The sequence below is a fragment of the Trichomycterus rosablanca genome, chromosome 18 (genome assembly GCF_030014385.1).
Source record: "Trichomycterus rosablanca isolate fTriRos1 chromosome 18, fTriRos1.hap1, whole genome shotgun sequence".
Taxonomy (NCBI): Eukaryota; Metazoa; Chordata; class Actinopteri; order Siluriformes; family Trichomycteridae; genus Trichomycterus; species Trichomycterus rosablanca.
Genome location: NC_086005.1, coordinates 4,961,157 through 4,983,711, shown reverse-complemented (window position 1 = coordinate 4,983,711; position 22,555 = coordinate 4,961,157). Strand labels below are relative to the sequence as shown.

The window sequence follows — 22,555 nt, the reverse complement described above, 5'->3', positions numbered from 1 at the left end:
CTGGTTTTCAATCCAAACACTGCCACATCACCCCAGTGCTGCCACTTCATCACCCCAGTGCTGCCACTTCATCACCCCAGTGCTGCCACATCATCACCCCACTGCTGTGTTTTCTTTAATGGCTTCCTGTAGATGCCCACATTCAGTTTAAAACTGTGATGCTCGCCTACAAGGCCAAAAACCAGCTCCGATCTACCTTAAAGAACTCAAACCCAATTATGTACCACGCTACCTCCAAGCCACTAGTCTTGCTCGTCTTTACTATGTACTTAGTGATCTTTTACACTATTGTGGTTGAAAAACCCTTAATGAAATAACCCAGAGTAAAGGATCACACCGACAGAGTCTCACACAGAGGCTCAGTGAATGCAATACAGAGGAAAGAAAAAAAAAATCATCCTTTATGCTCCTTTTAGTGACGATGTAGGACAGTAGAAGAGAGAGAATTCTGGATAATTCTTAGCTGGAACATAGAAACTGGTAGACCTCGAACCAGCTAGTTCAGCTAGAACTGGGTTTTGGAGGTCATACAATGTTACATCCAGTAACATTCCATTGTAGCAGTATTCTTAGAATATTGGAATATATTCCGCTAGCACACCAGCGCAGAGATTCTGAACTCCTCGGTTCGACACTCGGCGTTGCCACCGGTCGGCTGGGCACCATCTAGCGGGCATAATTGGCAGTGCCTGCAGCAGACACGTTGCTGCTAGGGCGGGATGACCGGACTATGTGGGTGTGGTCTTTAAACGCTGTGTAATCTATCTGATTGGCAGATAGAGAGGCGCCAGTGCAGAGTGCATAGGTGAAAAAGGGTTCCGCTAAGGGCTGTGCACGGGTTGGAGGAGGCGTGAGAAGCAGTATACCCACCACGACTGCAATCAGGGATCAGCCAGCAGTGGAATACATATTAACTACACTAAATTGATAAAAATGGGAGAAAATACATAAATAAATATGAAAAAATGACTACTGGCAATTATGCCCTAGGCATATCTTCATGTTCTAAGTGTCAATAATACTTCTAGTGTAAATCAACTGTTTTCTTCCACACTATTTATTTTAAGAAAAAACTATTCTTTGGTTCTAAAAGGGTTTCAGCAGATGTTAGTTCTTAGATTGCTGTCTGCTGGCACTAGAGTCGCTCTGGATAAGAGCATCTGCTAAATGCTCTGAATCTAAATGTAAATTTGAGAAAGCTATAAGAAGACTGTGAGCTGCAGGCAGACTTCAGCATGTTGTGCTGGCTGGCACGTGCTACATTTCACTGCTCCCATTTACGGTTCTGTAATGGTCCAAAGCTGCAATGTTCACGGTTACTTACCCCTGACAAACTGCCCAATAAAACCGGCTGCATGTCCATATAGATACTGAAATAAAAATGGCACTTATTAATGATTTCTGTAAGTCTTAATGTGAAGGAGAAAATTACCCCAACCCAGCTCCATCTACAGTGCAGAAGCCCATGCCATACTTGTGGCACTAAAATATGCAGAAGAAGAACAAAAACACAACATGCACTCTCACTCATGCACATCAGACCACCCTATAATTAACAATGTACAAAGGACAATCAACAAGCTAACAGAACTGGAATATGACAAAGCTAAGCTGGGTACCAGGACGCAGCAGAATAGAAGGGAACGAAAAAGCAGATCAGCTAAAGAAAAAACAAACCAAAATACGACAAACATCAAAATCCCATCAACATTTACATTTACATGACATTATGTATGTACATTTACATCAACAGACATAAAACCACTAATACAATCCTACATCAAGGAAAAATGGCAAAATGAATGGAACGCTCAGACCACCAACAAACTCCGAGAAATACAACCAAACATCAATGCTAAACCAAGAACTCACTAGGAACGACGCATAGACCAAGCCATATACACAAGCCATATACACAAGCCATATACACAAGATGCAGAATTGGCCACACTAGAATAACCCACCAATACCTGGTGAAAGGAGAAAACCCACCAACCTGTGAAACCTGCCAAACACTTATAACAATAAAACACATTTTGATAGAATGCCTTAAATACACAAAGGAAAGACAACAAGTGCACATGCCTGAAACCATAAAAGAAATCCTTACACAAGACAACATAAGAACAGTACTAACCTTTCTCGCAGCCATAAAAATAACATAAAAATATAAAATAGACCAAAGGATAAAGACAAGATAAAAAAGACAGATATATAATACCCAGTTCTGCCATTAAATGGCACACGTGTTTAACATGGCGTAAAAACCCAAATAAATAAATAATGTGAAGAAGACGGGCAACATGTGGGGAATAAATACATCTCTGAATAAAGTTTATCTAATAGTTTTAAATCCTGCTCTGCATTTCATTAATGTGACCTGATTTTTCAGTCCCAGACATGATAAAGATCTGGACTGTTGACTCTTTCTGCAGTGTTTTATATGATCATTATTAATTAACAGCAGTATTGAGGTTAATATTTAATTAGTAAGTGTGTGCTGCTATTGCAACACAGCAAATGAAGCACAGCTTACTGGAGTTAAGCGTAGGCAGCAGGATCAAACCGGCCGAGTCTAGACGCAGCTCAGTAAAGCAGGTCATGCACTTAATGATGCTTCATGTAAAGGATGGTGGTGCGTGTGGTCACATTCTCGCCTGCTTATGTGGTTAATTACACGTGACCCTACGATCAAATTTAATTGTCAATATTGACTAAAATATAAAGGCACTGATTTTTTTTATAGTGAATTTTTTTTAGATAGATATCCTTTATTTGTTATATATACATATACAGTTGTACAGTACAACGAAATTCTTTCTTCACATATCCCAGCTTGTTTGGTCGGAGCGCAGGGTCAGCCATTGTACGCCACCCTGGAGCAGATGGGGTTAAGGGCCTTGCTCAAGGACCCAACAGTGTCTGCATAGCAGAGCCTGGATTTGAACCGCCAATCTTCCGGTTGATAGCCCAGGTCACCACAGCAGATGTCACCACAGGGGTCACCACAGCAGATGTGGTCCACCTACCAGACTTGGTCCAGTTTTTACACCAGATGCCCGTCCTGCTGCATCCCTCCTTGTTGTTGTTCCCAGGCTTGAGACCAGCACTGAGAGTGCACTGACAAGCGCACCTCCCAAAGGCTAGACTGTTTGACCCCCCCAACAGACACTAGCCATTCATGTCTGCGCTGACACCCAACCGACCGATAGCACCGCTGAGATTTAAACCCCAGAACTCGGCTATAGTGAGATTGCGTACTTACTGTTTGGCATTGCATGCGAATATGGGGTCTAAACCCTGATCGTTAATTGTGTTCATCTCTGGTAACCATTACTGGGGCATCAGTAAGATGGTTCTGGGTTTGATTCCCAGGTGGAGTGGAAGAAATCTTTGGTAACCACAAATAATTGTGCCAGCCCTACTTCTGACACTGAACGATTAATGATGTGAATGATTTAGGCCTAACGACATTTTAATCTGAAGCTTTTTAATTTAACCTTTGTCTCATCATAACCATGGCGACCCAAGTGTGTCACAATTAATAGGACGGCGTGTTGTCGCTCATTTACGTTTTATGTCATGAATTATTAGCGTCATCTAATTGACCTTGAATTGTTTTTGTAAGATGGATTTTCTTTTGTCCTCAGGCGGACCGGGGCTGCATGACCCGTGTGAAAAAGAGCCCAAGGACACGCTGGCGGGCATGACGGACGAGCAGGCGGAGGCCGTTACTTACAGCGTGCAGGTGAGGCCGCGTTTTGCTGCTTGGGTGTACGGGCGGGGCTGGAGATTGATGAGGGTGGTGGGGGAGAATAAGAGGTGTCGGGTAAATGAGAGCTCTCTTCAGGCTTGTCACACACGCACACATATGCGCACACACACGCGCATGCGTGTGTGTGTACGTGTGTGTGTGTGTGAGCAGCATCATTAAGTGCATCTCTAGAGATGTTCCTATAGTAGGAAGGTGCTACGATGCTGGAATTATTAATCGCATTGCAGAGGTTTGGGAGCTCAGTGTATTTATTTATTTATTCTCTAGCTTTGATTCTGTTCGACCTAGAAACCTCCGGAACTCAAGCCCTCTTTTAGAGTCTATTTTTAAAACTTCTGTCCCTATTTTTACCGCCTTACCCCCTACACCAGGTCCAAACTACATCCCGTGGTCCATTTGCATCCCGTCTTCTTTCCCCCCCGACTCAAAACATTAACGTTCCCCAGTTTTTAGATAAACGCGGCGGCTCCACAGAGCAGGTATTATTTAGGTTGTGGATCATTCTCAGCACTGCAGTGACACTGACATGGTGGTGGTGTGTTAGTGTGTGTTGTGCTGGTATGAGTGGATAAGACAGCAATGCTGATGGAGTTTCTAAACACCTCACTGTCACTGCTGGACTGAGAATAGTCCACCAACCAAGAATATCCAGCCAACAGCGTCCCGTGTGCAGCGTCCTGTGACCACTGATGAAGGTCTAGAAGATGACCAACTCAAACATCTTTACATCTACAAGGTGGGCCAACTAGGTAGGAGTGCCTGATAGAGTGGACAGTGAGTGGACACGGTATTTAAAAACTCCAGCAGCGCTGCTGTGTCTGATCCACTCATACCAGCACAACACACACTAACACACCACCACCATGTCAGTGTCACTGCAGTGCCTGAGAATCATCCACCACCTAAATAATACCTGCTCTGTAGTGGTCTTGTGGGGGTCCTGACCATTGAAGAACAGAGTAAAAGCAGGTTTAAAAAGCATGTAGAGAAACGGATGGACTACAGTCAGTAATTGTAGAACTACAGTGTGCATACCATCAGTTGCTGTTTGGTTTCCCTGATGTACAGTACCTGGCAATCCCCCCTATCGAACAGCGTACACTACATTACTCTGTCTGTGTTGGGGGACCTGGTCCCTGAGGTGAACTCTTTTCTGGTGTAGTGTATTTTGAGGTTTGAAATTAATAACCGCCGTCATAAACGCTAATCAGCTTTAATTACTGTAGAAGGTTTTTAAAACAAAAATGTCTTTTATGAGAAAATGAACCACTCATTCAGAAAGTCTGAGGTTATTAAACCTAATGTAGCCGAGGCTCGTTTTAGTGTTGAATAATTTCTTATTGACTTCTTCTGAGGGTCAGTGAAAATCCTCTAATATGTCTTCTATTGCCTTTTAATTGCAATCTCTGATTGTGTTCATGGTTAATCCTGTTAGAATGAATTGTCTCTCACATTGAGCTTCATTTCTCAGTTCTGTATCATTTATTTAATTAAAAATGTCTGATTTTGCTCTAGTGATCTATCAACATGATGATATAAACTATAAAACCACGTCTCTACTGGTAGACTATATACACTCACCAAGCACTTTATTAGGTACACCTATCTGCTACATACATTCAATGATTATTTTATAAGCCATACCTACCACACAGATAAACATTCTGGGTATACGATTACTGACTGTAGCCTAGCTGTTGCCCTGTTTGCTTTGCCATCCCCATATACCCAATTTTAAAATCAGAACAGGCCGCTATAGGCACTGACCAGATTATGTTTGGGTGATGTACCATTGTCGGCATTGTAAGACATTAAAATAGTAATAACACGGTACTGTGTGTTGTTCTGGTATGAGTGTATCAGGTGCAGCAGTGTTGTTAGGATTTTTATATTGTTTAAGTTTATTGGCTGCTGGAGGTATAAACTTAGAGACCAGGACTATTTTTTTTCATGCGAAATTCCTTAAACGTCCCTTAGTCTTTTATTATAAATACTCTCTGATCACAGAACCTGACCCTGCTGGCTTTTTATTTTTGGTTGGAGCTTTAAAAATGTATTTAAAAATCCCAACAACACTGCTGCACCTGATACGCTGATTATAACACACAGTACCATGTTATTATTATCCTAGTGATGGTGCAGTGCTGAAAATGGTTCACCACCCAAAAAACATCTGGCCAGTGGTGGTCATATGGGGTTCATTTTTAATAGATAAATGGGCAGCAGTCCGTTATTGTATACCCACGAAGTTGCTCTACATAGTGGGTTTAACTTATAAAATAATCAGTGAGTGTATGTACCTGACAGGTGTATCTAATAAAGGGCTTGATGTGTTCAGTCACCTTACTTTACCCCCTTATGAACATCAGAATTCATGTTTCAGCTACAACAGTTGCTAACAGGTGTAATCAATAATTATATAAAGGAAATTATGTGCTTCTAACTTTGCATCAGCAGTTTAGGGAAGGTCCTTTCCTGTTCCTGTATGACTTTGCCCTTGATAAGGCCCTTATTGTGCAATGCTACATCTTACTTTTTCTGAATCTGATTAAGAAATGAGCATTGGAAGGAACAGAACCATACTCCTCACTAACAGTGGCACAGCGGTAAAATACGCTAGCACACCAGAGCTGGGATTTCGAATACATCGTATCGAACCTTAGCTCTGCCATCTGGCTGGGCTGTGTGGCTATATGAACAATGTTTGGCTGCTGTTCCTCTAGGGAGGGAGCCGGATAGGGGCAATTGTAACCTCTGCTGACTGATTGATGGCATCTGCACAGAGTTAAGGAGTAATGCTGATCAGGGTGTGGCTCTCCGTGCAAAAGGCTGATCCGCATATGAACTCGCCTCAAGCAGGTGAAAAGATTCAGTCGGCTACTTCACATGTGTCAGAGGGGGCGTGTGTCAGTTCGCTCTCCTCAATCTGGGGCGGGGGTCAGCACCAGTAGAGAGGAAGCATAACGCAGTTGGGTTAAAATTGGACGTGCTAAAAATCGGGAGAACAAGGGAGAAAATGCGTAAAAAACTAATAGTATCTCAGAAACAAAGACGTAACCTATAGAGAAACACCTGAATGTATACGCCTGCCCAATAAACACTGAATAAAACGAGCCAGATATAAACTTTTCCTCATAAATCATGACCTGCAATGCAAAAAAAGTGGCTGCTTGAGGACTGAAAGGAAAATCCTGCTAATAGGCACCATGCAGCGCATTGGTCTGGGGGGTGCGGGGTTTGGTGGCTGTGTCATTTCTCCTTTCTGAAAGGACTTGAACCCCCTGCCTTTGCTGTTAATGGGACTATTTGGCGGCAGTCCATCAAAGCTGTGTTTGATTTTTCCATAACCGCGGTGAACTGTGCGTCTCCAGACAAACACTGCTGCAGTCGGTGTGACCTCGGGGCCGTGGTTCAGCACTTAGCATTTCATCCAGGTGAAAGATAATGTGTGTTAGAGAAAGTGTCTGCTCAGACGGTTTTACAGTCTATCAGCTTCATCTGTAACCTCAATCATGTTAGACTAACAGTGTGTGTGTGTGTTTGTTACAGCATGCACTTCGACTTATGGCGTTTGGGCAAATCTACAAGGTCTTAGAGATGGATCCACTGCCCTCAAACAAACCCCTACAGAAGTATCCCTGGTCAGACAAAGAAGGTGAGCACTAGAAGGAGGGTGTGTTAGTGTGCATGCATGTTTTTATAAGGTGTGATTAAGATTTTACATACACTCGGAAGAGCTGTATATCATGGCATGATTTCTGTGGTAGTTCTTCCTCTGTGTTATTTGAACACAAGTTTTACAACAAGAAAAATATACATTATATTAACGATTTTATATAAAGCGGTTATATTATTTGGGTTATGTAGAAAGACATTAGATTCCCCTCCATAAGTGCCCACATAAGAGTTAGTTCTTCAGCCTTTATTTAAGTAGCACTGATACAGGCTGCATGGTCGCTCGGTGGGTAGCACTGTCGCCTCACAGCAAGATGGTCCTGGGCTCGATTCCTAGGTGGAAGGTCTGAGTCCTTTCTGTGTGTTTCCAAGTTTGCATGTTCTCCTTGTGTCTGTGTGGGTTCCTCCAAAGTACAAAGACTGTGTTCGATATAACCTTGTAATCTGATGAATCTTGTGTAACCAGTAACTACCGTTCCTGTCATTATTGTAACCAAAGTGTAAAACATGACGTTAAAATCCTAATAAAATAATTTATTTTATATTGAGAGATTAGATTATCATTTTGGTCGTGTAGGAAGGCATTTGATGGCACCCCTGTAAGTGCCCACCTAAGAGTTAGTTCTTCAGCCCCCATTAAAGGAGCACTAATCACTATTTAATTGTTCTTATTGTTGCGAGTAATGTGCAAATATTAAATAAACACATAACAGAATTGTAATAACAACCTAATCAAAGCCACAATAGTCGACGTCTGAAAACACAGAGCTAGATTGGTTTGATTATGTACGTCCTGCTAGTCACAGAGAAATGACAGAAGCTTCTTTTCTAAATTGCCTTAGTCAATTTGCAGCTCACCTGAAAGTGACACCGGTGCTGAAATTCATGGTGGCTTTGTCTTTTTATAGTAGTTTATGGGCTTTTGGACACTTTTCTTTTTGACTTCTGACAATTTGGATGCATTTTTCTGAACTTTGTAAAGTGACCACCATTACCAGCTGTAGATAATAATTATTTCCAGGATTAAATGATATTATATTATGATATTAAATGATATTATAGGTTTTTATACCATTAAATTGTTAATATAAGTTGTGTTGTATGTATATACATCCCAATTGAGTGGGTTTCATTTTCAGCAAACCGACAGTATTCTTATATACATATACAGTATGATTATTCATTTACAGTTGCAGGCATTACTGAAGTGCTGCACTGATCCCTGTACATTACAAGTGTGTGTACATGTTTACCTGAACTGCATTAAGCGTTAGGATTTTCTTTATTAGGTATGGGATTAAAAAGGCCTTATGATGACAGCCTGACGGACGACAAAGATCTTATTAAAAAGATGAAACGCAACCTGAGAAAAGGTAAGAACCTCCACCTTCACCTCGCCCCTGAAGTGCCCTATAATGCAGTTTTTTTTCTAATAAATGACGAAGCTTAACGTCAGGCAGTTTCATTTCTTCTTAATGTACTGTTTTAATTAGTCGCTTCTCTCTACTTGCATATAAATCTGAAAGCTATAAAAAAGAGGGAAAACAGATTTTTCATCTACTGAGAGATGAAGCTTTAGGGGAATTGCTTGTATTTTACAGATTAAGAATAAGCCGTTACATAATTTGTGAAGGGAAAATGTAAGTCTACTTACTTATGGCTCAAAAGTAATAATCATTTTACAAATTGTGATTCTGACTTTGAGGGCAGTCAAAAGTCAATTCCTTTAGCGCCTGTACACAGTGTAGAGATGTCATAAGACAGTGGAATAAAAAGAACTGATGGTAGTGGGCTAGTGTAATTGATTGTTGTCAGGTTAGAAATATTAAGAAATGGTGAAATCATTTATTTTTACAAAAAGTATTTTAATGTTTCTCACGTAAATTTTTATTCATAGTTGAAATATCATCCGAAAAACCTTTCTGGAAATTCTATAGATGGTGTCATATGGTCAAAACTATGACCCCAATCCCCATGGTCATTGGACTTTAGGACTAGTTTCTTTATAGAATTTAACGTGTGAAAGAATTGCAGACTCGGCTTGTTTTTGAATAAGAACTAATGAAGGCTGGTGCTGATGTAGCATTAATCTTAGACTGCAGTACAGGACAGACCAGAACTGTACAGACTCCCAAAACATGGGAGCCTCATTACACCACTCCTCCACCCTGCACGTCCTCCACTGGTTCTCCCTTTACTTAAACAAGTTTAATACACTACTGCTGAGGTCTGCTTACATACAGTCTCTTGGTGTATTTTAACCTCTATTTTAGTCTATTATTAATATGTGACCATACTACATGATGACTTAACCTCAGGAATTTTTGTATATTATTTTATTTACAGTACAACACTGAAATTTATTTTATTAAGATTTTTTTTTACAAAGTTTCCTGTCTTTCTTCCTTCCTTTGTTTCTTTCTCTTTTTTCTTTGTTTTTCTTTTTTCTTTCTGTTCTTTCTTTCTGTTCTTTCTTTTTTCTGTTTTCTTTCTTTTTCTTTTTCTTTCTGTTCTTTTCTTTCTTTTTTCTTTCTTTTTCTTTCTGTTCTTTCTTTTTTCTTTCTTTTTCTTTCTGTTCTTTTCTTTCTTTTTTTCTTTCTGTTCTTTTCTTTCTTTTTTCTTTCTTTTTCTTTCTGTTCTTTTCTTTCTGTTCTTTTCTTTCTTTTTTCTTTCCGTTCTTTTCTTTCTTTTTTTCTTTTTGTTCTTTTCTTTCTTTTTTCTTTCTTTTTCTTTCTGTTCTTTTCTTTCTTTTTCTTTGTTCTTTTCTTTCTTTTTTCTTTCTTTTTCTTTCTGTTCTTTTCTTTCTTTTTTCTTTCCGTTCTTTTCTTTCTTTTTTTTCTTTGTTCTTTTCTTTCTTTCTTTTATTCTTTCTGTTTTCTTTCTTTCGTTTCTTTTTTTTATTCTTTCTTTTTTTTTCTTTCTTTCTTTTATTTGTTTTGTTCTGTTCTTTCATTATGTTCTTTCTTTCTGTTCTGTTATTTCTTTCTGTTATTTTTTGATCTGTTATTTGCTTTAATAATGGCTCTCAGAGCCTCCACATTTCCCTCCCTCACGTCTGTATTTTCAATCACTCTCTTTAAGATTACACATGGGATGTTAATGCTATTGATTTCTAATTTCTTAATCGTGCAGCCGGCCACCCGGGTTAGTTTGGACAAATGGCTTTTACTGAAGAAGTATTTAGCAATTAGCCACAATAAGATTGATCTAGTCATGTGTAGCATCTGGCTGTTTAAACACATCTGACTCTCTCTTCTGTTTGTTTGTGTGCAGTTCTAGATAGTAAAGCAATAGACTCCAACCAGCCCATGAACGCTCTGATGCGGTTGAACCAGATCCGTCCAGGACTGCAGTATAAGCTGCTGTCACAGTCTGGTCCGGTTCACGCACCGGTCTTCACCATGTCCGTGGACGTAGACGGAACAGTCTACGAAGCCTCCGGCTCTTCCAAAAAGACGGCCAAGCTTCACGTGGCTGTTAAGGTAGAGTTTGAGTCAATCACAACTCTGTATAATGTATTTAAATGTACACTTACTTTCACTTTATAGGAACCCCTGTACACCTGCTGATTTGTGTAGTTTTACAATCAGAGAGTCATGTGCTAGCAGTGTTATGCATAATGTTCTACATACATACAGTAGCTCAGGAGCTTTGGTTAATGTTCACATCAAACGTCAGAATAGGATAAAAATATCAGGAGTAACGACGACCCTGGCTTGGTTATTGCTTCCAGACAGACCATTGTGTAAACATGGTGTGGAACCTGATGTGGCCTTTTGCAGATGTTGTGTTTTTCTGAGATTTCTTTTTTTTTTTTTTTTTCTCAAACCAGGCTGGTCACTGCACTCTGACCTCTATCATCTACAAGTTATTTTTGCCCTCATAACTGCTACTTACTGGGTGTTTTTCCTCACCATTCTCTATACTTATATACATGAAAACCCTAGATCAGTGGTTTCTGATGTACTTAAACCAGCAGCAATAACCACATCATGCTTAAAGTTGCTTGGATCACATTTTCCTCATTCTGATGTTTGATGTGATTAATTCCTGAAGCTCTTGACCAGGGTCTTCATGACTGTGCCGCTCCCACATAACTGGCTACTATACATAGTTATAGTAATGATAATTACATAAATGAGCAGGTGCACAAGTGTTCCTAGTAAAGTGATTAAAGAGTGTGTTTATATGTACACTGTATTGACAAAAGTATTGGGACACCCCTTTTAATTTTTGAATAAGTTTTTCAGCCACGACAATTGCTAACATCTGTAGTAAATCACTTATACAAAGGAAATGATATGCTTCCAACCATACAGCAACAGTTTAGGGAAGGCCCTTTCTTGTTCCAGCAGCATGATCCCAGCTCTACCGAACAGCTGGAATGAACGGGAACATCAACTGAGGCTTTATTGGCCATACAAATGCTTTGTTGACTGAATGAGCACAAGTTCCCACAGACATGCGCATACTTTAAAGTCTTGTGAGAAGCCTTCACAGAATAGAAGCTGTTGTTATAGCTAAAGAGATTAAATAGAGGTCACTGTTTTAATAGCATTCGATTTTTAAATGGGATGTCCAACAAGCTCATGGTCAGGTGTCTGAATACTTTTGGTCATATAGTGTGTGTGTGTGTGTGTGTGTGTGTGTGTGTGTATACTGTGTATAAATATGTAAGCATTAAAAACATTGGTTTTGGGCTTTTCTTACAAACAGATCAGTATATATTACTTACAATCTTAAATATTAAGTGTATTTAAGGACAGGATGACTATGTTAATAGTTTTAGAAAGTTAATGTATCTCACTCTGTTGTAATACACATAAAAGATTTGTGCTATGAGAAAAATATCACACACATTAATTTAACATTTTACACCAGACACATTCTACATGTGTTTGAACTGTAGGTGTAGACCGGAGAACCTAGCAGTGTTTGGCTCGTAGCTTTAACACTATCCAGACTTACAGTGTAGCAGAGCACCGCAGCATCTCCAACTGTTGCCAGTGTGTTTAACACTCACCTACACACACACACCACCGAAACACACACTGGGCACTGTAAACAAAGGTCGGAATCTTATATCATTCCAGAGCGGTTGTCAACAAAGCCACTTTGTAAGGTAGCGAGCTGGTCTAATCCTCTTTTCTCCAGAGCACAGCCTTAAAAGGCAGCAGCCCAGCTAGTAGCTCCCAATTAGAGGCAGACTGGCACACAGGCGGTGGTCCTAAATAAAAGTGCACCACACACACACACACACTTTATGCAGCTTGAATGGCTGTAAGAATCTAAATATTTGAGGAGATACTTTAACCGATATACATGTGCTACAGAAGTGTAGCAGAACGTGAGCTAAAAGCTCCGGGAATCGAAGCTATAAGTGAATAACAGATTTAATTAGATGGGTAGCACTGTCCCCTCACAGCGGGGTAGACTGTGCTGGATCCTTTCTGTGTGGAGTTTGCATGTTCTTCTCATGTCTGTGTGTATTTCCTTCAGGAGCTCCGGTTTCCTCCCACAGTCCAAAGAAGTGCAATTGAGGTGAACTAGAGATACAAAATTGGCAGTGACAGTGATTGATATTGAATTTGAACTGATGAATCATGGATAACCTGTAACTACCTGTCCTGTCATGAATGGAAGCAAAGTAAAACATAATCTTAAAATTCTAATAAATAAATAAATTGGCTTGGTCTGATACTGTTGAATCATTAATTCATGTGTAGCGGTTACGTGTGGAGTTTTATCAGCTTTAAAATAGATTTCTGGCAGAATAATAATGAGACTTTATGATTAATAAATTGTATTGTAAAACAGTATTGCAATTGCAATTATTTTATTGCATTTTGGGTTGTTTAGAAATGATTTGCACAGTTTGCGTCTTGGAATTTTAAGCTGTTGTGTGTAAATGTCGACCCAAACAAATGCAGTCTTAAGTTAAATTTTGAGAGAAAAAATGCAGAGTTAAATTTTCCTAAATACATATAATTGTTAATTAAAAAATAAAACGAGGCATTGCACAGTTTGACTGTTGTTTAATGAGTTATGTTTATGATAAATCATGTGTGGTATATGACCAGGTGCTGCAGGCGATGGGCTACCCCACGGGCTTCGACACGGACCTGGACTCTCTGAGTGCAGACGAGAAGTCCGACAGCGAGGGCAAGAGTGAGACGTCCACACACTCGAGCAATAACACGTCACACTGCATAGACAGCTCCAACACACTGGAGGTATAGACACGTTACCACGTTCTCATTACAAGACTCGTGCTTTGTTTACATGAATAACTCATGATGTGAATGAAATGCTGTTGTCAGTTATTCTGCTTAATCTGTTCTCTGGTCTGTTGTTCTGTCCATCCGTCCGTGTGTGTGTGTGTGTAGGTGCGAACTCAGGGTCCTATTCTGACGGCGAGCGGTAAGAACCCGGTGATGGAGCTCAATGAGAAACGACGGGGTCTCAAATATGAGCTGATCTCTGAGAGTGGCGGCAGCCATGACAAACGTTTTGTTATGGAGGCAAGACACACACACAAACACACACATACAAATTAAACATGATCACTATCATTTACACAGAATTTTGTATTATATTTTATTTTAAAAGTCAAGAAGTTCCTGGGTTCGATTCCCAGGTGGAGTGGTCTGGGTCCTTTCTGTGTAGTTTGCATGTTCTCCCTCTGTCTGTGTGAGTTTCCTCCAGGAGCTCCGGTTTCCTCCCACAGTCCAAAGACGTGCAAGTGAGGTGAATTAGAGATATAAAATTGTCCATTGACATTAAACTTGTAAACTGGTGAATCTTGTGTAACCAGTAACTAACTGTCCTGTCATGAATGTAAGTGTGTAAAACATGAGGTTAAAATCCTAATAAAATAAATAATGCTAAGGTTTATTACCAGTGAAATTCATATTTTAATTACATTTGGTAACCTAATTGATTAAGTAATCAGGGGGCAGTAATTATTTTACAGTAGTAATATGCATGTTGGTTTCTTAGCCAATGCACAGTTATTCCAAAACTCACATAAAACCAAACCGATCTGCTGTTAAGTTTAAATTTACTCTGTTTTCTCTGACAGGTGGAAGTTGATGGGCAGAAGTTTCGTGGTGCTGGACCCAATAAGAAAGTAGCCAAAGCTAGTGCTGCTCTCGCTGCTTTGGAGAAACTGTTCTCTGGACCCAATGCAGCCGGCAACAAGAAGAAAAAAATCATCCCTCAGGTGAGTTAGCACCATCAAACTCGACCGCAGTCCTCTAGAGACACGCGTCAGCGTTTCTGTTTCGCTCGAGTAACCTGATCAGCCATGAGCTGTGCATCCTAGAACACCTCGATATTGGTAATCAATACTTTAACCTTAACAAAGTGTCCAAATACCTGAGGTCATGGTCCATGTCCTGTTCATTGGCTCCAAATTGTTACCTGACTACAGTAGAATGTTTTTAATAGATGTCATAAATCCAAACATAATATTACAACAGTTTTGAGTTTACAAGCTTAATCATTGATGTGCATTATCTAATGACAGTGCAGATGGCTCAGTGGGTAGCACTGTTGCCTCACAGCAAGAAGGTCCTGGGTCCGATTCCCAGGTGAAGCCGTTAGGGTCCTTTCTGTGTGGAGTTTGCATGTTCTCCCCATGTTCACATGGGTTTCCTCCGGGTGCTCCGGTTTCCTCCCACAGTCCAAAGACGTGCAAGTGAGGTGAATTGGAGATACAAAATTGTCCATGACTGTGTTTGACATTAAACTTGTGAACTGATGAATCTTGTGTAATGAGTAACTACCGTTTCTGTCATGAATGTAACCAAAGTGTGTAAAACGTGACATTAAAATCCTAATAAATAAATAAATAACAGTGTAGGCGACGTTTCGGGTCAGTAAGTGTGTGTGCTTTGTAGAATAAAGGCGTCATTGCTGCCGCCGCCGCCGCTTCTGCTGTAGCTGCTCAGGCCGCTCGAGGTAGAGGAAGAGCTGCACTCGCACGAGGAGCCTTCATCAGTGCAGCTGCACCAGGCTACGTCACACCAGGTGGGAGTCTGATTTGTGTGTGTCTGTGTGTGTCTGTGTGTGTTTACGTGTGTGTCTGTGTGTGCTTATGTGTGTGTGTGTGTTTAAATCGTGTTCGGTTGTATTTGTGCTCTATAGGTAGAACGGAACCCCTGAAGGTAAAGACGGAACATGCTGCTTGTATAAGGGTTCCTGATTCTGGAAAAGCTGACAAAAGTCATAGATTATTTCAATTTTGCCTTCCAAATAATAAAATATGCATTAGTTTTGGAAAAAAAGATGTACTAATCTGACACTAATTAATGATATGAGGTACAATAATGTTTTAATGATCCACCTTTGACCATTTTTCAAAAAAAAAAAATTATAAAATACATTAAATAAAGACAGGTTTAATCCATCAAGTTATTTGAGAGGTTTAGAGGTAGCTAATGGTCCTCCTCCCTGTTTTAATGTGGAAAAACAAGTCACTTAGCACCATCTCCAAGCTACAATTGATGAAAGTTCTCGTCTGGCCAGTAGCCACATATAGATGTGAAGCCTGGACACTGAGAAAGAGGCTGAAGGATGGATTCAAGCTTTTGTGAACAAGTGCATCAGAAACTGCTGGAAATCTTATTGAGGAAGATGATCACCACTGAGCAGGTGTACAGGATGGCCAGAACAGTAAAAAGCTACTGAACCACATTAAGTCCTGCAAGTTATGTTACTTTGGAAATGTGATGAGGCCCCCACATTGAAGACAACATTAAAGACAGTATTAATATGCCGCTATCAGTGGCTTATTAACACACAATGTAGTAAAGCTGTATGCAGTTTCTGCACATGCACAGTTATTAAAATCAGAGATCTTATAAAGTGTATACACTTGCTTAATTATCCAGTTGCTGTGAAATCCACACATCTGTTTGGTTTCAGACCTCGTCTGATTTGCTTCTTACAAAAATCAGAGAAGAATCAGACCTTGACTTTGTGTGTAAACCCCTCTTCCCTCAGGGTTTGGAAGTCCGTACGGATACGGCGCCGCCGCTGCTGCTCCTGCATATGGTACGTACCCCCTCGAACCCCTCCCCTGTTCTTAATTTAGGCTCCAAATTTCCCTCTACCCCCTTTTCTGCCACTCAGCTCAGCACTCAATTGGGCCTTTCACATCAAAACCTAAAGCCAGCCATCAGTCTAAGAACCTACGATGGTGTATTCTTTTGGCCAATGGGAGGACAGGCTCATAACCTTTTGGTTCTTCCTGTGGTTGGAGCAAGCCTTGCTTCGCTTCGGCTGGGTGTGTCTGTGCTGCCTGTCTGAGTCTGCTTGCCTTTTTTCCTGGAGCCCATCTCATGTTCCTGAGAGATGTCTCGCTTTTGCAGTGTCAGAATGGCTCTGCTGTCTACAGCATTGAGATACCCCTTTCAAAACGGCTCCTGCTGCAGGCGTGAACGGAGAGAGAGAGGCAATGACCAAAGAGAGAGACCGATCAGGTTTAAACAGTAAACAGATCAGGAGATCAGTAGTGCAAAGACCATCTCATGGTTATTATACAGACTTGTATGTGTATACAGTGATAGAAATAATAATCAAATAGAATTCAATTAGAAGTCACTTTGGATAAAATCGTCTGCTAAATGCTGTGAAATGTTAGTTTCTACATCTCAAACTCATCATTTCGATATCTCAGCTCTGCTACCCGGTAGCCTGGGCACCTACATGAACACCGATTGGCTTGTTGTTCATACAGGAGGGTGCCGGAGGGGATTCCTCATAACTGGTGTAATTATGACCTCTGCTGGCTGATTGATGGCATTGCACAGAGGCTGCGGATAATAAGGATCAGGGTGTGGCCTCTGTACACAAAGCTGATCCTCATATAAACTCTCATCCCCTTGTGCAGGTGAAAAGGTGCAGTCGGCTACTGCACACGTGTCGGAGGGGGCGTGTGTCAGTCACGGCTCTTCTCAGTCAGAGTGGAGGTCAACATCAGTAGAGAGGAAGCGTAATGCAATCGGGTGATTGGATAAGCTAAAGTTAGAAGAAAAAGGGGAGAAAATGCATAAATCAAATAAAAAGAGCCACACTTGACAGGGACTATAAACTGAAATATATGAATTACCTACTTTTTCTGCCGTGATTTTAACCACTGTGTAAACACGGCGTAAAACATCTAAATAAATAAATAAACGTACAGCCAAAAACATGAATTATTATTAGCATATTAGTACATTCACTTGCTTGGTGTGCTAGCTGATAAACATAAAACTGTGCATACGTATGCATGTGCACCAGCTTAGCATAGCTTTATAAATATCTCAATGATAGACATACTGGTTTGTACACAGCCATATAACCATCCACACCTACTTGTAATAAATAGTATCTCTTATGACTCCTCTCTGGACAGCCTGCCAACTGTGCAGCACACTGAACCGTTTCATTCGATGAGCGATTAATCCCGGTCACGCCGTGCCGGGAATCGGATGGCTTTTAGTCACCGCCAAACTCGGTCGGCTGCTGAGTCCAGTTCATTTCGGTCTGCGCTGGGTGATTTAGCCACACAGAACTGGGATGTCTGTCTGTCATCACCACACACAGACCATAACTAAGCGTCCAGTGGAGCGGTGTCGTTTACATATTGGGTATAAAGACCGGTCAGGGAATCTTCAGGACTTCAAACACAAAATGCAGGTTTACATGGACAGAATTAAGGCTTCCACTTACCATACAGAAGCACTTTTACTATCTATTTCTCTGCATGCTTTGTTAATACACAGTGCGTTTGTGAGGTAGCATTGGGTCTCGCTCTCTGATCCAGCCTAGCATGAGCTGCTTTGAATGAGTCTTATGTGCAGGGAGTCCTGGGAGGGGAGGGGTGAGGAAAAAAGCACCCCGAAGACTTTACCCGATGGGTGGTTGTACAAGTTTGGGGCGAGTTGGTGTACCTTTAGGGTGGAAGGGTCTTTTTCTTTACCCTGGTCTCGTCCTGCTACATAAAGAACGTTCCTCTGGGTGAAGGAACGCCTGGTATGGTGCTGTAGGAGACTCTGCTGTCTCTGGTTCTGTCTGTCTGTCTCTCTGTCTTTTGTTCTGTCTCTCTGCTCTCAGAGAGCTGTGTGCATGCACTTCCTCTCACTCCAATCATCCAAATGCTGTCAGAACTTCTGCCTCCTGTTGCTGCTTTGTGATTTCTAAAATCGGGCTGGGAAACATGACGACAGTGAAACATGACACACACACACACACACACATACAGACTCATACTATACTCATAGATAAACACTTCGTAGAGTAAACACACTGTACCAAATCAAGCTTGCGTCCAGTCCTGTCCAGTCTCTTTAACAAGAATGTATAGATATCGATGGTGAGAAGCACCCAAGTTGTACGTGCAATTTAAAGAAATATATTTTCAACCCAATCTCTGTCTACTGCATTTGTCATGTGTGAGTGATTACCATGGACAATATTTAACACATTTCCCTGTACTGAGAAAAGTGCAGTGAGAAACGGACCTGTTTACTCAAAACCCAGTTTTGAACCCTAAGAGCATTTCTTTTATTTAACTACATAGAAGAGCATTTCACACAGGAAACGTAACTGTAAGTGTAACTGTAATTCACGCCAACACTAAATCTATTAGGATAAAGCTTGTGCTGTTCTAAAGTCATTTAACCAACTTCCAAAGACTGCAGCCATGCAGTATTACTACATCCGCTTCCTTATAACGTCTTGTAGTATTGTTTAATTTTTATTTATTTTTTTATTTTATGATTGCATTTTCTCCCAATTTAGCGTAGTCAATTTGTCTTCCGCTGCTGGGGGATCCCTGATTGCAGTCGAGGTGGGTATATTTTTCACCCATGCATTTTGCACAGGCGCCTCTCTATCTGTTAATCAGGGTCCTTACACAGCGTTTGAAGACCCCACCCACATAGTCCGGTCATCCTTCCCTGCAGGCACTGCCAATTATGCCCGCCAGATGGCGCCCAGCCGACTGGTAGCAACGCCGAGTTACGAACCGAGGAGTTCGGAATCTGGGCGCTGATGTGCTAGTGGAATATCCCGCTGTGCCACCTGGGCGCTCCTTTTCCTACCTTATGACCAGCGCCACTGACCTGGGCCTAAATGTCATTGCAATTATTTGGCCAGCACGACTGGTCTGTGTGGGAACTCCCTACATATTTATTCATAGGCCGTTGCTGCTGGATCATATTGATCAATAACGCAAATGACGTCTACGGAAGTGTATCCTATTTATAGACTCAGCTTTCTTTAATTTGTTGGGATTTCTGTGTGCAGGTGTACTTTTTTTTTGACGAAGAATTAAAGACAGATTGACAATAAACTAAATCAACAAAAGAGACCAAGAAAAGCAACCCTATAAAAAAAAGGGGGGGGGGGTTAAGGGACAACCCAATCTCCTTTTCCTACTCTGGAATAATTCAGCATTCCTTAATAGTGTTAATGTCTTATTTATTTATTTTTATTCAGTGGATAAAGGTTAATATGTGGAATCATTCTAATCCATAAATATTGCCTTACAAATCTTGTATCCTCTCTGAAAAGGGAAATGAAACAGAGCTGAAGAAATTTACATAGTGAAGTTTCTATCTTAAAAACATTGAGGCCATAATTTCTCTTAGAATAAAGTATCCGTTTATCTATCAGTCTATCGTACATTATAACTGAAGCTAACATTTATGTAGTTGTTTATTTAGTATTTAATTTTTATCTTTGTGTTGCGCAAATGTACTGTATATAAACATGGCCGCTCAGGTGGTGCAGCGGTAAAATACACTAGCACACCAGAGCTGGGCTTGCAAATACATTGTATTAAATCTCAGCTCTGCCATCCGACCAGGCTGGGCAGCTACATAAACAACAATTGGCTGTTGTTCAAAAGGTGGGATAAGCCGGACCAGGGTTCCTCATAACTGGTGCAGTTATGACCTCTGATGGCTGTTGGGGAATAATGCTAATCAGGGTGTGGCTCTCCGTGCCCAAGGCTGATCCGCATATGAACTCGCCTCGTGTAGGTGAAAAGATGCAGTTGGTACTGCAGAAGGGTCGGAGGGGGCGTGTGTCAGTTGCGAAGCTTCTCAGTCAGCAGTGGAAGGTTGTATCGGTAGAGGTGAAGCGTATCGCAATCAGGGTTTTTGGATATGACTAGATTAGGGGAGGAAATTAGGGGGGAAAAATCTGAGAAAAATAGAAAAAATATATGTGTGTGTGTGTAAACATCAGCTGCTCTTTTACTTGTGTTATAATTGAGTATTGAGTAAACAGGAACTGTTCTTGAAGAAATGTGTCGGCTCGTACTCATGGTTATAGAAGAGATTAGGTGGAAAATGCTTAAATATTTGTTTAATAGAAGAGATGTCTGCTCTAGGCCATTTAAACTGTTCATAAGTTACCCAAAAGCATACCTGTGAACTCCACATCTGCATCCGCTGGCTTATTTGGACTAACACCTTTATTTATTTCTCCCTGTTGCTTTTTACCGAGCTTACTGACTCTCCCTGCTCACCTTCACTCACTCTGATCTCTGATCTCTTGGGTACTTGAGCCTTTGGGTAGAATGAGACATGATTGGCTGTAAATTGAAGTAAGATCCTTTTCATTTATTCATTTTTTAACCCCCGCACTCATGTGGAGTACTTCTCTCATTCTTTTTCTAGGTTTGCCCAAGAGAATGCTTCTGTTGCCCGTCATGAAAGTGCCCGCCTACCCCATCCCTCACTACTCCTTCTTTTAGCTCAGGAGAGTCACCAGACACCCTGACACCTATCACCCACACACGAGCCATGTTTAATCCAGAAGGGAAGTTTAGCTAGCATGTATCCTCATGAACTGCTGTAAAAGTTTTACCTGGAGAATCATTTGTAAAGGACGTTCAGTTTTATTTTATTTTATTTTTAACTTAATGTTTTCCAGCCTGATGCAGGTTTTTAAGTTCTTAAAGAAGAAAAAAAAAATGACTTGAAGGATTTTTACTGTGAATTGTTACCTCATTCATGACATTTTAAATTATATTACTTTTCTTTGGCATTGTTTTCTATAGTGTGGATAAAGGCTTTCTGATTGGGCGATAGGCACTGTCTCTAAAGCTTAGGGATGTATAGCTCTTATTTAAATTACTGCTGATAAATAAACCTTCATCTTACTCACTTGTCCTGTATTCAGTAGCAGCTGGTTTATAATCTCACTATTTATTTTTATTTGTAGCTTTACACAGTTTAGGTCAAAAGTTTATAGACAGTTGTAAGCAACACATGTTAAATCAGTCTTGGAATCTTAATGATCTCGAAAGCTCTTTTTTTTTTGTAAGCGAATGATTAGAACACAAGCTTTATTATCCACATTTTAATTGATTTGCATTAACCAAAAAACTACGACACAATCTTACGACAAAACCATATAAACATCAACTGGCTGTGTAAAAATTCAATAATTTCATTTAATTGTAGCATGACCTCTTAATTCTTTTTAATCATTGTATTTAAGTGCTGGTGCTTCTTTGTGTCCGTATCAGTTGAGCTAGGTATACTGCACCAATTGGAGCCAGAAACATTATGGGAAACTTTTTTTAAGCTCTGTATGGAGTGGATATCTAAGCAGCGTCAGGTTCCGGGGTCATTTTTTTTATACAACAAACAGTTGTCCATGGGTACAAAGCTCATGGAACAGTGGTCTGTTCACCAAAGTCATAGGGCACGGTGGGTCGGTGGTCGTCTCACAGCAACCAGTCCTGGGTTCGATCCCCAGGTGGGGCAGTCCAGGTCCTTTCTGTGTGGAGTTTAACGTTAAAATCCAAACAAACAAACCAAAGTCATAAAGAAAAAGTCAATTGGTGACCATCAAATGCAGTTATTCAAGGTGCAAAGAGCCAAAGGTCATTAATCATATATCAAATATCCAAAGCATTTGTGAACAATTTAGTCCCAACAGTTGAGGATTGAGGGCCTTGCTCATGGGCCCAACAGTGGCAAATTTATGATTGGCGATCATGGGAATTTAACAAGTGACCTTTTACGATTACTAGTCCACCATAACTGCTGAGCTACCACTGCCATTAAGGGTGCTGTATGTATACATTTACATTTTCAC

At 40.7% G+C, this 22,555-nt stretch overlaps 1 protein-coding gene across 3 annotated transcripts in view; it reads left to right on the top strand.

Annotated features, from left to right (window-relative positions):
- strbp (spermatid perinuclear RNA binding protein) overlaps window positions 1-21,605 on the top strand; it is a 90,254-nt gene extending 68,649 nt beyond the window's left edge. For 2 of the 3 annotated variants that reach the window (XM_063013712.1, XM_063013713.1), the window contains exons 10-19: window positions 3,651-3,748; window positions 7,325-7,430; window positions 8,740-8,823; window positions 10,724-10,932; window positions 13,531-13,683; window positions 13,837-13,971; window positions 14,532-14,672; window positions 15,352-15,481; window positions 16,457-16,507; window positions 21,127-21,605. In XM_063013712.1, the coding sequence (XP_062869782.1) occupies window positions 3,651-3,748; window positions 7,325-7,430; window positions 8,740-8,823; window positions 10,724-10,932; window positions 13,531-13,683; window positions 13,837-13,971; window positions 14,532-14,672; window positions 15,352-15,481; window positions 16,457-16,507; window positions 21,127-21,203 (1,184 nt within the window). In that variant the 3' untranslated portion in view covers window positions 21,204-21,605. Of the gene's footprint in view, window positions 1-3,650; window positions 3,749-7,324; window positions 7,431-8,739; window positions 8,824-10,723; window positions 10,933-13,530; window positions 13,684-13,836; window positions 14,198-14,531; window positions 14,673-15,351; window positions 15,482-16,456; window positions 16,508-21,126 lie in introns of those variants that run through there. The other variant, XR_010015225.1, reaches the window with a different exon arrangement.
- The last annotated feature ends 950 nt before the right edge of the window (window positions 21,606-22,555 follow it).